The 17526-nt window shown below is 37.5% G+C and overlaps 2 protein-coding genes across 2 annotated transcripts in view; one reads left to right on the forward strand and one right to left on the reverse strand.

Annotated features, from left to right (window-relative positions):
- Positions 1-1388: 1388 nt before the first annotated feature.
- CAPZA3 (capping actin protein of muscle Z-line subunit alpha 3) lies at positions 1389-2468 on the reverse strand. Its single transcript, XM_032646679.1, has one exon. The coding sequence runs from the start codon at positions 2303-2305 to the stop codon at positions 1406-1408; it is 900 nt and encodes a 299-aa protein (XP_032502570.1). The 5' UTR covers positions 2306-2468; the 3' UTR covers positions 1389-1405.
- A 274-nt stretch (positions 2469-2742) lies between these two features.
- Positions 2743-17526, forward strand: part of PLCZ1 (phospholipase C zeta 1) — a 42986-nt gene continuing 28202 nt past the window's right edge. Inside the window, exons 1-3 of the mRNA XM_032646972.1 lie at positions 2743-2813; positions 4176-4335; positions 14398-14629. Of these exons, the coding sequence (XP_032502863.1) occupies positions 2743-2813; positions 4176-4335; positions 14398-14629 (463 nt within the window). The remainder of the gene's footprint in view (positions 2814-4175; positions 4336-14397; positions 14630-17526) is intronic.

A 17526-nucleotide genomic window follows, 5' to 3' on the forward strand; every position in this document is an offset into this window, starting at 1 on the left:
TAAACACTTGCTCCAATGTTTATTAAGTAAAATTAGACCTTTTTTCAATTGCATGGATCCAAACTATAAGGCACTTTGCTTCCCTGATAAGTGGGACTTGGGGGCTGGGGCCCATCTACTGCTCGACTGCAGTCTTACTAGAGAGGTTTAGATTTGGATTTCTTTGAGAGCAGACACAAGTGGTCAGTAACATTGCTGGGAATAGTGATAGGGGACAGCTTGGCTAGAAAACAGCAGCCCACCTGTTCCAGTTCCTTTGGGGGTATCTTTTGGGTGAAATGCTTGCCTAGGGCATTTAAGTCATTGCAGGGTAGAGTTCACAAGTCTCAAGGAAACAGGCCTCCACAGAGAGCTGCAATACCCTAGAGGTTAAGAGTGTTAGGAGGTAGTCACACTCACCACCTACTATGTGCCTGTGTGAATTAACCAACTCAGGTCTTAGATTCTTCTCATGTAAAATGGGGTTACTACTAGTAGCAGCCTAATGATGAGAAGTTGTGTGTAAATCATCTAGCACAAGGTCCAGCATGAAATAAGCACTTATATATGCTTGTAGTGATGACTTCACAAGAGCTGGACTATATAAGCTTGGGAGTCAAGCTTTTCCAGTTGATTCTTCGAAGACCGTGTTAGGTATCAGAAAAGCCTGGGGACTGGAGTAATTCTAGATTATTGTGTGTTTGGGGGGGATGGCTGTGGATCCAATAGTCCTTCATATGAGCTAGATTTTTGATATCTGTTGGTTTCATGGAACATCCAACCTTAATGTTACTTATTGAAATCTACCCGCTCAGGGTTGGTGTAGGACTGAACTGAGTTAGGTGAAGTATCATTCGCAGAATGACTTTCATTTGCGTACCTTCTCCAGTTACAAAGAAAGTCAAAAGTCATTCCTGCACACACACACAAGCACACACACATACACAGCCTTAACCCTGGCCACCTCTATTAATACTTCTGGGGTGCCGCATTCTATAAAACCATTTTAGGTTCTAAAAGTGTTTCTGGCTTTATGATGGTCCTTACCATGAAATACATTTCCATCATCATTTTCTTGACTTACTGGTAAATATTCCTTGAATAAAATGATTTGGTAGACTTGTCCCTAATTTAAACCTGCATCTGGAACTCCCTGGAGGTCCAGTGGTTAGGACTCTGTGCTTTCACTGCCGAAGGCTCAGGTTCAATCCCTGGTCGGTGAACCAAGTTCCCGCAAGCTGTGTGATGTGACCAACCATCCCCCCCCCCTCAAAAAACAAACAACCCCCCCCCCCAAAACTTGCATCTGCAAAGTGACAGGCATGTCTAGTGGCTTCTCAACTTTAGGCAAATAACCTCTGCCACCCTCCCTGCCCCCCCGAAACAAAGTAATCAGGTCAAGACAGTTACCATGAGCAAAAATCCTTTATATAATCCAGTTGCCTAACACACTTCTTGAATAAATGACGTATCCTAACTTAGGATACATCACCAGATTCAAGTCAGAGAGTATCCTCTGCCAGTCCATATGAGTGCGGGTCACTGGAAGATCTCTTCGTAGAATTCTTCTTAGGGCTTCGTTTGATAACTCCTGTAATTCTTCTAAGACTGCAGCTTGAAATTTATTCTCTTGCTCTTCCACAAGCCTCGTGAAATTTAGAGCCAGTTGAGCTTGGTTAACTACTTCCAAGCTTTCTTTCAGGTCCTTGGAGATTTCGACATGAAGGTTGACACATCTGAAGAAGTGAGCTTGCACAAAAATTCTCCCTGTTACCTGGGTTAGAAATGGATTGACTTGGAAAATCCATTTCGATTTCCAAAGGCCATTCCAGTAACCTCCTGTTTCGTAGCTGTGATCTTCAATGCAAGCGATCAAGAACTCTTTATTTTTCACCGTTTTTCTCAGCACATTGCAGTTTCCCTTTGGATAGTGGTCATTCACATACAGCTTTAAGGCACACAGAACAACAGTCCTCAGGTGCTCCGTCTCATTCAGAATGATGCCGTGACTTTGGATGTCTTTTAACTGGTTTTGAAGCAGGTCGAATTTGAAAGAAAGTTTGCTCTGGTAGTCAAAAAATCGGTAGTTACCCACTACGTTGTGGTGAGACAGGAGGACCGCATTCCCATCGATGGAGAGTGGGACATAATATTTTTGGCAGTGTTGGTGGCCTGCACACTCACCTAGATGGTGCATGAGTTTTTCATCATGGATAAGCAGACAGAGATCATCAAAGACATTTACAAATTCCCCTGGAGGAGCCTGCATTAACAGTCTGAGAATTACTTTTTCTTTCTCTTTCTTACTCAGATCGCTAAGTGACATGTTTGGTTGTAGCAGAAGCAGAGCTTCTGAAATAAACAGTGTTCAAAGATGAGAAAACATTCCATGGGACAACCTTCCCATCAAGGTGTTACACATTCAGCTTAAGATTACCATGTCTGACCATGAAAAAACAGGTTGTCTGGCAAACTCTGAGTCTCCTGATGAAGTCATAAAGAAGCTTTCTCTATGAGGTATGGAACTTTCAGTGATATCACATTAGGTGTTCAGACCAGAAGAAAAACATGATAGTCACCTGACAGCATGGTGCGTAGCCAACCAGCTATAAGAATTTTGAAGATTTTAAGAACTTAGCCTCCAGAACAGCCTTCTTCAAAAGTGGTGTGTCTCTGTGTGCATTGTATGTTGTCAGGGATCTAGAGAAGCAGCCCAGAGTTTCTAGAGTGTCTGGCAACCCCTTGCACCTTTTGGGGACCACAATGGCATTGATGTATAATCAGGCCCTCAGAATAACTGTCCCCAACCCAATGGAAGCATGCTATGCTGAAAGGTTTGAGGGGTTTAAACAAAACAGTAAAAATAAAATGAGGTACGATGGCAGTTCATGGGAAAATGCCAGACAGCAAGAGATGATGCCTCATTTATAAACATTGTGGGTTTGGAAATGGTCATAACATAAGCAAGAAACCAGAAAGTTTTAAGGGCAGTGAAGTGAAGAGACCACATGTTACGTATGGTTTCTGTGGGATTTAAGTGTTGAGCTAACTCCAAAGAACAAAGGCAACAAACCACTGTGTTTTCTGCTTTCTTTCTAGAAAAGGAGCAGTGGCATCAGTGGATGAGTTTCAAGAAATCCCTCTCCTGCAAAGGGGCAGAGTTAATTATATTTGGAACTTGTGGCAACTCATAATGGGGAGAAACTTCTAAGCGAGGAGAAACGGAACTACAGGTCATGAAAATATGGAGAACAAATATCCACTCAGAGTGCTTTCTGTTCCTCTTTCCTCTTTTGATTTATCCCCTTTCCTTGATTCTTTTCTCATTCTTTTTGAAGAGTCCTGAACTTAAGTTTCTCTCATTTAAGCAAAAACTGCTTCCTTCCCTTTCTGCCCTGAGCTTTTCTGAGTTTCCCTAGCTTCCTGTATCTTTTTCTTATAATAACATGAGCTTTGCCGTATTAAGTCATTGCCATTAGTTTGAAGGGTTTCCAGTTAGTTCTTACAATCTGAAATTGAGTGTGTTGTTGAACAATTTTTACCAATACCTTTCACGATTTTATAGATAGTCGTGTTAATTCTTCTTAACCTTAGTTTTTCAATTTGAAGTGTCCTAATTTTTGTAGTTTCTCTGTAGATAATAAGCAAGCTTGATTATTTTTGTCTTCTCTTTCATACTAAATAGACACCATGACATTTTTTTTTTTACTCTTTTTTATGGTCCTTAAAATGTTGCTTTTCTGGGGCATGCGTGTAGCCTGACATTTGGCTAATGTAGTGGTAATAATCATATCATAAATCATAAATGGTTTGAACTCATTTAATGCCCCCACCTTCTGGAAGTATTAATTTGACCACTTTTCAGATGAGGAAACTAATGCCGAGAGAGATCAAGTGTTGACGTTTAGCTGTCTCCCAAGTTCACGTCTTCAGAAGATAGACTGTATTTCCCAAGTAATAGCTTGATTTCTCAAATGTTAATTTTTATTGTTTTCCTGTAATTTTTATTGTGTTATACCCTTTCATACCTTTACCACAGAGTAGTGCCTACTTAGTTTTTTAAAAATATTATTTATCATAAAATTGTTTTCTCATTTAAGCCTGAGATAGACTCTCCTCTGAAAATAAAAACATTGATCTGAAGAGAGGTAAAATATTCTTTAGTCATTTTTAAGTACTTAATGACTTTCTGTGAGAATTTCCTTAACTTCCTTTTTTGGTGTCCTTCGTACATGGTTTTTGTCCATGGTTCGGGATGACTTTAAATATGGAAAAATTACCCTAGAAAAAACTCTGAAATTACTTGAAAAATTAGATATTCGGTGCAATACTATTCACGTGAAGTATATTTTTAAGGTGAGATAATATCCGCCCTCTGAACACCCCACCCTAGGAAGGACTTAATCCAATATTGGAAAATGTCGATAACTACTTGGATGCTTTCTGAAGAAAATACATATGAAAGATTAGTCTCTTAAGAATTAAAGCAATTAATTATGCTAAATATATTTATAATCAAGACAAAGAGTTTAGGTAAGAAGTAAAATGAATTGATGATAAAATTTGAAATCATGCCAGGTTATTAGTTTAGAACAGTCTGCTGAGAACGTGGGAATGTTCACATCAGATTAGGACTGGTCATCTGATTAGATCAAATCATATAAATGATGAAATGGTAAGTGGATTGGATGTTAGTGATTTATAGAAGGCATGGACAATCTTCAGAAAAATTGCATTTTTCTCACCTCAAAGCAGACAAGCCGTAAATTCTCTTTGTTTAAAGAAGAATTAGTAGGAAGGGAACCTGGATCAAGTCTGTCCCTAGAGGACAAAGGGAAAGATCATGAAAAAAAAAGAAAAAACCAAGTGATAGCTGAGTTTTGCACTAGGAAGATGGCAGATTTCTTGGCGAGTCAGGCAAGAACCCTAGACTGGCCAGCTCAGATAGTTAGGAAGATAGGCATCCTGAATATGATTTGGTTTCTTGAAAGTGAGTAGCCAGATAACACAATCTGGTTGAAATTGTTACCAACTAACACAAACCGGGAAGCTTGTGTTACCTTACCTGCGAGCTACTCAGTTAGCCTGATATAGTTTTAGGGATGTTGGCAGACGCAGGTTTCCAGTTCAGAGAAAAAAGACAGCTTGGCACTCACAAAAATAGCACCTGCCAGCATATCAACATTTTGGTGCCATGTCTCCTAGCCCCGTTCCCAAAGTGTGATGTGAGGAGGGTCAGGTGACATGTGCGCGCGCGGTGGGTGGCATTACCTGAGAGGGACCTCAAGTTTAGAAAGCCAGAGCTTTTATTATGGGCTGTAGGCCTGTCTGATCTTTGCCCTGGAGGCTGTCATGATCATTATTATCCTGGACAGTAAACAAACCTGCAGTTTTCCTCTGGAGGGAGATACTATCTCTTCATTACGTAAAACATCCTTGAAGAGCTAGTCCTGAAGAAAGGTGGTTGGTGCCTCTGCTTAGACAATAAGCAGAAACACACAGCAGACCCTACAAGCATTTTTCTCAATAAGATTTAGCCCTCATGTTTACGAACCATAAAGAGGAGGTTCGAAAAAGAAAAGCTGTACTTCTCAGGAGACTGCAGTAAAAGACAAAGAATTCAGAGCTGTTTCTATGAATCCAAGTAGCTTGTGCTGCAGTAAGCTATCAGAATTTTAATCAATTCATGTCTAATACCACAAGTGAAGAACACAAGTTTCTGTGAAAGACGTTTACACGTAGAATTTTCCCTCGGTGGTATTGCCCAAAGGGAGAAAGAGCTATCTGCTTTCTGGTTTAATGAAATTCACATTCAACACAATATAGAGGTAGTAATATGCTAAATCTGTATCAAATGTGAAATATTGAAAATCTTATTTAGTGATTATCAAGTTGCTTTGAATTATCTGCAAGATAGAGATAGCTGTTTGAAATCCACTTGAGTAAAATGCATGCCATATTGAAAAGCGTCATGTAGAATGCTAAACAGTTATAACAAGTAAATAAGTAGCTCATTAACTGAAATTTATGATTATTTGGACATAGCAGGATTGAAGGTCTATTTTGTTTAGCAAAACCTTTTTAAAGTAGCTATGAAAACAATGTTAATTATAGAAATTAGAGGGGCAGAGTTTGCTTAGAATACTTCAAAAAAAACCCTTTAAAATGAACTCAAATACTTTAGAAGCATAAATTACATATAAACAAGGCTGATGATTATGATAAACCATTCTCTTCTATTAAAATAATTCCCCTAGGCCCTCTAATAGAAAATACTCCTTTGCCTTAGGCTAAGTTGCTGTGTATGCATTAAAATGTTGATTAAGTAATATGCTCAGGGAAAATGTATTGGCTAACTGAATTTTCTGGAAAGGTGAAGACCAAGTTTAAACATCTGACTCTTTTGCTTTAACTTTTGTTGCTAATCTTTCCACACTTCAGGGTACACATTTTAGCCGGAGCAAATAAAATGAATCATAATGAATCTTTGTTTTTGGTGGCCACACACACACACAAAATGCTCAGCTGTTGTCATTAGCAAGCTCAACGGATGTGGAGATTGTTCAGTCTATTAGTTGTATAGTTGTATACATTTGTACACAATTCTAGTTGTATAGTACTTGGCAAGCCAGAAATTTCTGAGCAAATGTCTTAACCTGCAGAATGGGGATACTAATCTAGTTATTTTGCAGGATGGTTCTGAATATTAAATAAGATATCATTTGTGAATGTACCTAGTACCAAGCTAGGCATAAAGTAGGCACTAGATAAATATTAGTTGAAGCTACTTGATGATCATTCAAAAAAATATAGAAAATTACAATACATTCATTGATTTCCTAAGAAGCTGACATAAATTCTGACATGAATTTATTTTCTAAGGTGAAATTTTATTATAAAATTTGAATAAAGAACATGTAAATTTATGACCCTGTCAAAATATTGTAAACTTCTTTTTACAGAATTAATTATTGAGTCATGGCTTGATCAGCAGTTCTCTAAGTTTCTTTTTTATCCCTTTACTAAAATTTTTTTTGATTGCTTTATTATTATCTTTATAGCATGTCAGCTATTTTTAGGAAATATTATGTGCCATTTCAATACATATAGCTAGTCTTAGATTACACTCTTGATTTTTGCTGAGTATGAAATAGTATTGTCTTCAATTTCAAGAATTTTTATTATTATAGGACTAACCTTAAGTTTTCAAATTCTCTAAGCAGTTAGCAACCATTATTAAATCTACACTATGTGCATGGCACTCTGTTAGAAACAGCGGATTGTAAAAAATAAACTGTATGTCTCTTTTAAGGAGAAAAGAAATACAGAAATTATTGTTTCAGAAGTAGATTATAATAAATTTCCTAGTGCTATCAGGGAATCTGAGAAGACACAGACTCTAACTGGGGCTTTTATAAAAGATTCCATGGTGGGGGTGGCATTCTTGCTGGACCTTGAGGAGTGAAAAGCAATATGTGTAGATCACATTGCTAGAAATGGTTGAAGAATCAAAGGTAAGCAGCCATGTCTTGAGTGTAGGATGCTCCAATGGGAGTGGTGAGAAATAGCTGCAAACGCAAGTTATGGCCAGATGATAAAAATCCTGACTGGTAGGCCGTGGAATTTGGACTTGCTTTTGTAGGCAATGGGTAGCCATTGACATTTTTTGAGCAGGGAAATACTGCATATTTTAGGATAAATCTGGCAGCAGTATAGAATGGATTGGGAGTTAGAAGGCAGAGAGATGAGTTAGGATATTTCTCTGCTGCCTCTGCCCTACAAATCTGCAACTTGGGTCAATTGAGGCACTTACATTTGTGTTTTGTTCCACCTCGAGTTTATGATTTCCTACCTTAGTTGGTTCTCCAGAGTCTAAGTTTATTTTTAATCTTATCTGAAAAATAAATTGCACCATATCCTCTTCTAAATGTTACAGTCTCTCTTTTAGCAGATAAACTGAAAGAATCCTTTACATTTCTTCCTGCAACTTCTTCAGTGTTCCATTGCAATAAATTGTGCCTTCACACCTATTTTGAAAACCTCTTTATTTCAAAAATGCTAAATTCAATGGTTAGCTTCTCCATGCATTTTAGTTATCGCTCTTTTCTTAAACTTCTCTCTATTCTAACTCCTAAGACATAACTCTCTCCAAGTTTTTCTTTAAAATTTCATATCGTTCCTCCATCTGTCCTGCTAGCATTCCTCTTCTGTTCTCCTCTTAAAGTTGAGTTCTTAATTTTCTTTCTTTTTACTTAACAAACTCTTCCTGAGCAATCTTAATGAGTCTTTCTCTGCCCCCACCGCCAATTTTATTGAGACATAATTGACATATAGTATTGTATTAGCTTTAGGTGTAACAGCACGATGATTTGATATATGTATATATTATGAAGTGATTACCATGATAAGTTTAGTAGACATTTATCTCTTCACATAGGTACAAAATTTTTTTCTTGTGATGAGAGCCTTTAAGAGTACTTTCTTAGCAACTCTCAAATATATGATATAGCAGTATTATCTATAGTTACTACACTGTACAGTACATCCCAGAATGATTTATCTTATGCCTGGAAGTTTGTACTTTTTGACCACCTTCATCCATCCTGCCCCTCTTCTGTGCCCTAGCTGTTCTCATCCACTTCACCATAGCTAGAGAACCACTAATCTGTTCTCTAGCTATGAGTTCATTTTTTTTTTGATTCCATATGGACATAAGATCATACAGTATTTGTCTTTGCCCATCTGGCTTATTTCACTTAGCCTAATGCCCTCAAGGTCCATGCATGACATCACAAATTACAGAATTTCCTTTTTTTTTTTTTTTTGTGGTACGCGGGCCTCTCACTGTTGTGGCCTCTCCCGTTGCGGAGTACAGGCTTCGGACGCGCAGGCTGAGCGGCCATGGCTCACGGGACCAGCCGCTCCGCGGTATGTGGGATCTTCCCGGACCGGGGCACGAACCTGTATCCCCTGCATCGGCAGGCGGACTGTCAACCACTGCGCCACCAGGGGAGCCCTCCTTTTTTATGGAAGAAAAATATTATATATATTTATATGATGTATACACACACACACACATATATATCTCATATTCTCTTTATCCTTGTAGGTTGTTTCCATGCCTTGACTATTGTAAATAATGCTGCAATGAACACAGGGCGGTGCAGATAGCTTTTCAAGATAGTGATTTCGTTTCCTTTGAATGAGTGCCAAGAAGTGAACTTGTTGAATGATATGGTAGTTCTATTTTTAGTTTTTTGAGGAACTTCCATATTGTTTATGACCATTATTTCAACTCTTTATCAAGTAATTCACTTATTTGTTTTAATAAGGTCTGTTTCTGGGGTTTTATCTTGTTCTTTTGTTTGGAACGTATTCCTCTGTTTCTTCATTTTCTTTACTCTCTGTCGGTTTCTGTGCCTTGGTTCTGGTTTGTCTCTCAACCTCTGTGATAGTGCAAGCAGCCTACTTCATTCTTAATGGCTCCCAGTCATTGAGGGTGTACCAGGACCTGGCAGTGTCTCATAACAGAGGATCAGGCAGCATCTAGATGCAGGCTGATTGGAAGCTGGACCCTCAGGCAGCAGCTTGTAAGGTGTGCAAATAGACATCTTTCAGGAAAAGACTGGAAGATGGGGGCATCAGTCCATCCCCTCTGACCGGAGCCCCAGAGGGACTGCCAGCCAAGGACTTTCTCTTTGTTTGGCAGGGTTCTGCTGAACCCGTGAACACAAGCCCCACTGGCGGCCAGAGCCAGGCTATCAAGGGGTGTGTCCTCTGGGAAACAGCTTGTGTGCACAAGCTCCTGGCCTTGGCGACAGTCTCCAAGGTATGGAAATAGGCCTTCTTCAGGAAAGACTGGGACTTGGGTGCCTCTGGCTGCTGTATCTGTGCAATAGAAGCAGAAGGAAACAGAAAAAAGAGAAAAAACCAAGTTTGCCAGGTAGTTTAAACAAGTATGTCAGAGTTTGGGAAGAAAGTTGCAAGTCATATGATTTCCTAGAATATATTCTGAATACTTTGTTTTTAGTGTAATTTCAGAGATAATTTTAAATGTTAAATTTTATTTTAAAATTTCTTGTTTTGATAGATCAGCTTTCTCATGTCATTTTTAAAGCAACATTTCATCTTTTTACTAACAAACTGAGCAATGGAGAATGGTGACAAAATGAAAAGGCTTAATTCTGTTTTCTAAAGTGTACTATCAGAATGACTAACAATAGAGTTATTTTAATATGTTCTTTTATCCTCCTGTATTCAGTCATTCATTTAAACATGTAATCACTAGCCTCCTACTTTAGGGTAGGTCCAGTACCAGGTACTGGGAATAAAAATAAGTATAAAATATCTACCTTCATGGGATTCATAGTCTTAAGGTAAAAGATACATTTTAAAATTATACATAAATAATGAAAGAGTTGTTTGGGAAAGTTCTTTTTGTAATGCTTGCAAAGAATAACCACTTAATGAGCTTCGTGGTTTTTCTTTTTTGTAAACAGGAGAAAGATGGCTTCATTACCCTTATTTTATGTTGTAAACTGTAAATGATTGATATGTAACATTTTTAAAAGCTATAGTATTTCCTGCAGTGGGGCCTGAGATTTTGCATATTTTCTGTAATAAGTTTTTAAAACTAGTTTTCCTACACTCCCTAGCTTTAGGGAGATTTTTAGCTCCTTTATCCAATTAAATGAACATATTTCACCAGGATCATAAAATTGTTTAGGTGCTGGACCAAGTTCTGAAGACCTCAGTCAGACACTCTTATAAGTACTTAGGATACAAGAAACAGATGACAGACTTCCTGTCTGAGACAATTTGGCAATTCTAGAAGACAAGTAGAAAAAAAGGCTTTAATTCCAGTGTAATAAACCCTAGGAGAGAAGAAGGTACAGAATCATATAAGAATCCTGAGTAGGACTCTCTAACATGGGCTGAGGAAGAGACACAGAGGGACATAAGGGTTGACTTCTAGAGAAGGACACTTTTTCAAGGATTAGTAGAAATTCGTAAGTTAAGAAGTACAATAAAAGAAGGGCATTCCAGACAGAAGAAACAGCCTTTACAATAGCAAGAGACAGCTTTATGTTTATACTGCAACTAATTCAGAGCACAGGCAGTGTGAAGTGCAAGGGAGAAGGTGAGGGAAGAAACCATCAGTGATGTCTTCAAGGGTCTTGGATTCCACACAATAGTTTGGATTTTGTCCTGAAGACAAAGGAGAAACACTGAGAAATTTAAGAGAGTTAAAGAGATCAGACTTGTATTTGACACAGTTTATTTCTGCACATATACTCTCAATACGTGCAATGGTGTATTGTTTTCTCTTTCCTCCCATTGCTTGTCCTTATTGTTTTGGAGTTAGTTCAGGTCCTGGTCTACCATGCCTGTGAGACTGGGGACAATTTACATAAGATTTTTGACCTTCAGTTCCCTCCTACAGGGGAGATATTAATACATTGGTACCCTACAAGTTGTGGCTGCTGTTACGTGCCTCAGTACTCAGATTTGAACCTTCCTTGCTTATCACTTTTCTTCTTCTTTCTTCCCTTCTGCTGACGTTCTGTCATCTTTCTTCTCCTTACTACTTACCCTTTGTTGCTTTCCTTTTCCTTTTCTCTTTCTATCAAAATTAGAACTTCCCATTTTCAGCGATACGATTCTCACCTCTTGTGTGTGGTTTTTCTTTTTTGGCAATTTGATTAATTTTTGACCCCTCATTTCCTTTGGGTTTGATCAATTATAGCAATTATTTGTATTTGGAATTTTGTTTCAACTTTATATCTCTAATTCTTTCTAGTATCAGATAACAACTTCAATCTCTAGGGAAAAACAAAACAGAATGAGTTACCAGAGGACATTTCAGATGGTCAAGTTTATATCCTGCTTGAAAGAAGCAGAATTTTCATTGCTTAGTGGATAAAGTATATCTTATTGTATGCCGCTATTCAGTAAGACAAAAGTTTTTAATTCATACAATTTTACATGACAAAATGTTTTGGGAATTACAGGCACACTTTGATTTTTATTGACTTGCTTAAGATCTTATGACAAATTATGAGCAAAATGGAGCTAAATTAAAAACAAAATTAATTCTGTAACATTGACTTATGTGGACCTCAAAATCCAGAATTTCAAAACAGTAAGTTGAACTTCATAGTCTACTGAGATTATTGATAATATGAATTATTTTTAAGATTTTGTAATTTTAGGGTGCTATTATTGTTTAATGAGCTCTGGAGACCCAACTTCTTATTTGACGACCACCGATTCCAACGTTCTTCCCAAGCTTATCACCGTCTCATTCCCAATGGGGCTCCATTCCAGCCCCTGCTTCTTCAAGCTGCTCTGTACGTGTAAATTAATGCTCCTCCTTGAACTAAGCTGGTGCTCTTCCTACTTGATTCCCAGCTCACACTGTTTCTTGGATTCCTCAGATCAAACTCTCCGGTAGCCACCAGTGAACTTTTCCTAAAAAAGTGAAGAGATCATTTCCAGCATGTTTATCCTCTGTTGTACCTTAGGGTTGTTTTATAGTTAAATTTGTCAAAAGATGAGACACTAGGCTGGAGGGTGTGAGGGAAACAGACATAGATGAGACCTAACAATACACTGATATCTCCATCCTCATAGCAACCTGTGACATAAGTAGTGCTATCTATCCCCATTTTGCAGATGAAGACTATGAAGCTCATAGTTTAATTTAGAAGTTCAAAATCCCACATACTTTGGAGCTAGAAATATAATGTCAACTCAGACTGTCTACAGATTGTCAGCTTTTCACCACAATACAGTGGCCCTTTAACGGGAACTTTTTGTACTTAAGCTTAAGTACTTTGCAATGTATTGAGAAAATTAAAATATAAATGGTCTCTTTGGAAATTAAATGTCCTTCTAAGGTGCACTTCCTATACCTCAGTTTTTTATTTGTAAGTGATACTCTTAATTCTACTAGTTATTCTAACTCTCCCCAACTCCAGACTTTCTTGACTTCTCTCCCTCATGCATCTAAAATGTTAATGTGTTGAATCGTTCTGACTTCTCTCTTCATGATTTTACTGACACCTGTTCTTTAGTTTCTACTCACCACCTCCCACCTGGATGGCATCTTCTCTCTTCCCTTACCTGCAGTTCTCCTTCTCTTCCCATCAGTAATGCACAACTAATCACAACTAAACCTCTCCTATGCTAGTCATTTTCCTACTCAGAACCTCACAGTGATTCTGTTACTTTAAATAACTGGACCCAGCCCACTTTCCTGTCTCTTATCTCATAAAGTTCAAATGTGAATTTTCCAGAACAACCAGGTGAAGCTACTCTTTCTCATCGAAACTGACCTTGTTTGTCCCTCTCCCAGTTCCTTCAGTGATATGCAGATTCCACTTCCTCAAATTATTACCACCTATTGCAGCTTCTGTATTTACAGTGATCTTGAATGACTGATTTATTCTGACATTGATGGTGCAGGATGCCTATTGATGACGTGGGGTTACATACTGTTTGGATGGTTTCAAGAAGCTACTCAAATAGAGTAGAATAGAAAAATGAAATGTGTAATTGAAAGATAACCTAGAATCCTCATCTTCTCCCATACTTCTTTCCATTCCAACTATGGCTATTGGGTTGTTTTTGTTTTGTTTCTTACAGAGAGGGTCTTCTTATTTCTGACCATTTATTTACAAACATCCACCCAGGAATAACTCCAGCATGTTCATCTCAAGCCTGTATCCCCCTCCAGATATTTAGATTCATATTTCTGACTCTGTAGGACACATGTCCCTGAAAGTTCCATGACCTCTCAGAGTCAACATTTCCCTCTGCAGTCCTGCACCCCTGCTGGATCACCTTTCCTTTCCCATTCAGACCGAGCAGATCTGAAACCACAGGTCTGTTTTCCCTTCATGATGGACCCATGTCCTAGATTTCAGTTTCCAAGTGCCCAAAACAAAGCTTTTCATTGAGGAAACCAACTAGGCAGGGACAAAACAACAGACTATAGTGAGCTCTATGGGATGGCATATGTTATCACCACAGTGAGGAGGAGGTCTGAGGTAAATCCAAATGGTTCTGGGATGTCCTAAGTCTGGAAGAATCTCTAGCAGCTTCGCCTGAATTCGGGCAAGTCTTTCCGGGTAAAGAACTGCGTAAGGGTTCTAACTCTCCCCAGGGGCAGGATACACTTCTTCACTTAAACTGGGCAGCTCTGGCCACTGGGTTTTAAGTGGTGATGATCCATTAACCTTTCCCCAACTTTGGCACCATTTCATGCAGTTTTATGTATTTTATCTGAAATAAGAATCCAGTGTAACTTCTTTCCAGTATAAGTTGGTATATATGTTACACAAATACTCTAACGTCTTCATTTTGTGTATTTTTTCTGTTCACAATGTGAGCCCACCAGTCATTTTTTTTTAGTAGGATAATGACAGGCTGAAGCAAGGAAGAATCACCATAGAAGAATTTAGAACAATTTATCGAATTATTGCACACAGAGAAGAAATTATTGAGATTTTCAACACGTATTCTGAAAACCGGAAATTTCTTTTTGAAAAGAATCTGGCCCAGTTTTTGACACAAGAGCAGTATACACTTGACATTAATAAAAGTATTGCTTCTGAGATCATTCAAAAATATGAGCCTATTGAAGAAGGTATGCTTGTATTTCAAAGTTTTATCAAATATTTATATGCAAACTATTTTTTAAGATTTGCACTTATTAAATTCAAATTTTTGATTAGTTCAGATTTCTTATGGGTAATATTATATGTTGGCTGATTTAATTTCATATTTTACAGACAGCAGACGTATCTTTTAGAAAGCTTTGTTGTGTAACAGCGGCATTCTTTCATTGTCCTGTTCCTTTCTTTTAGCTGCTTCTGTATATCTCTCAAGTGTTCAGAGATTAGCTTACTCAGGAAAAGCAAAATGAGGATTCTGTTACAAGTACTGTAATGGAAGAAAGGGTCTTGATATTCATTAATAAGATAAAAACCAGGTATAGGCACTTTTCCATTTTTATACACTATCTTATTGAAAAATATATGAATATTAAATTAGCTAAGTGAAAACAATTCTAGGAAAGAATAAAACATTATAAAATCACTAATTTCCCTGTTGTTTATACACATAATTGTCTACAACATTTCATAAACATTAAAACATTTTTTCTTTTATTTTTTGAATGCAGTCATCTGGTTTAAGTTCAATGACCATTTTGGCTAGTGAGCTATTGTATAGTTTTTTGTTTTTTTTTTTTGTCATATAGTTTTTGATCTCTGTCTCATCTTTCATAGGCTAAAATATTTCAACTTTTTCCATTTATGTTTATTTTTAAATAAAATAATAATGTAGTAAAATATGCACAAAAAACACTATTAAAGCATGCTGTTTAACCCTACAGAAATTAATAGAATAGCTCAAAATATTTATTAACAAGGGATATATGAAAGCCCAAGTTTTGCCTTTGAAAACTGGTTTATGGCCATCAATGCTTAACATATGATAATATGGGTCCTAACAAAACAAGACTTATTCCTTCATGGGCTCATACATTCATAATCTATTCAAATGTTTATCTGTGGCCACCGAGTATGGTTCTAGGAGCTGGGGATACAGTGGAGAACAAGGCAAACTAGGTTTCATATTCCTGATAGGGGTTGGAGGGAGATTGACAATAAATAACTAAACTTACAAATGGATAATTTCAGGGAGTGCTACGTACTGTGAAAAAAATAAAATAGAGAGTAGACAAGCATGAGGTCTAGCTCAAGTTGGTTGTTTTTTATTTTTTAAACATCTTTATTAGAGCATAATTGCTTTACAGTGGTGTGTCAGTTTCTGCTTTATAACAAAGTGAATCAGTTATACATATGTCCCCATAGCTTGGTTGTTTAGGAGAGTCCTCGATGGGGATGCGATATTTGAGCTGAGACGTAAGTGGTGAGAAAGAACTAGACATGTGACAAGAGAAGTGTTGGCCCTGAGTTGGAGAATCGAGGAACAAGAGGAGGACAGTGTGGTTGGAACCTGGAGAATGAGGGCTAACGACGTTTGGACAGGGATTAAGTCATGTTGGTCTTGTTGGCCACAATTAAGATTTTGGCTCATGATTCAGTGCCACGTAAAGACCTTGGAGGCTTTTAAGTACCATGGTGGTAAGACTGAAGATAGTGCTAGTAAGAGTTTGGTCTGATCACGATTAAAACTTTGCAGGTTTGCAACAAGATAAAGAGCTTGCATCAGAACGTAAAAAAAGTACATCTCTAAGCACATCTGATGAGTCCAGCTGACTTCTTTCCTTTCAATAGCAAAGACTTTCTCTAAGAAAGTAGTGAATTGATTTAGGCTCTGGTTCAAGCCCTTTATGTCATTGCCACCTGGAAACAACCAGTTCACAGACAAGCACTTTTAGTAGCATTATTCCAGTCAATATTCAAAAAAAAAAATTGCCACTGTTACCTGCAGGTGGTAAATTAAAAGATACAAAGGGATAATGGGATGGTGCCAGTGACATCTTGGAATTGTGTTTGTATTTTAACCATAATATTACAGTTCATCTATTTCATCTTTTGGGCCTTACGCTGCTTCCATTCAGATAGTTTCACACAGCCAAGACCTTGCATTTCATTTACATAGCTATTGATCACTTTAGAGACTTATTAAGGTCAATTTGAATTACAGTCCCAAATGCTGCCAAGTTTCTCAGTCTCATCCCACATTGATACTTGACATATGTCAATACCAAATAAGGAAAACCTCATTTTATTTTAAAAATAAAAATCCATGAGATTAATTCTCAGTCTGGTTGTTTTTAAAGGCATAAGAGGAGTTTGTTTTCTATTCCAGTACCAAAGATAGTTACTTAAATTAGTTAATAGTTCAAAAGGGCTATAGGCCAATCACTGCTAATTGCACTGGGAAGAAGAATAAATTCATGCAAATCATTACTATTAAAATACATGATGCCTTTGCCCCATACACTCACGTTTCTAAATTTGCATAACTCTGAAATCGTTTGCATGACTGTAAACATCTTATGTATTTTCTTCTAGCTTTCATTTTTTTAAACCAAAATTGTAAGAGCATTTTGAATGCTGGCTTTTTCATTTTTATGGTGTCATAAACATTTACTTATGTCACTGTATATTTTTTTTCTGATACATTATTTGTAACGGCTGCTTAGTATTGTATCATAGCTTGAGATTTAATTTGTTTCCTCCCCTCATTTATTTTGCTTTTATAAATAATGCTAGTGTGAGCATTCTTGCACATCCATCTTTGTCTGAGGCTCTACTTCTGTAGTATAAATTCCCAGAAATAAAATTCTTTGCCAAGGATCAACACTCTCTATTCTAAAGTGAATACTCACACCAACTTTTAATTTGAGGCAAACTGAGTAATCAGCAACAAAAGCAACAGTAACTAACCTTTATAGAGCTAATATATAAAGTTAGTATGCAGGGATGGGTGTTATGATTACAGTAAGTCCCCTACATACGAACGAGTTCTGTTCTGAGAGCGAATTTGTTCGTAAGTCCAACAAAGTTA

This window comes from Phocoena sinus, chromosome 10 (assembly GCF_008692025.1).
Source record: "Phocoena sinus isolate mPhoSin1 chromosome 10, mPhoSin1.pri, whole genome shotgun sequence".
In the NCBI taxonomy this organism is placed as follows: Eukaryota; Metazoa; Chordata; class Mammalia; order Artiodactyla; family Phocoenidae; genus Phocoena; species Phocoena sinus.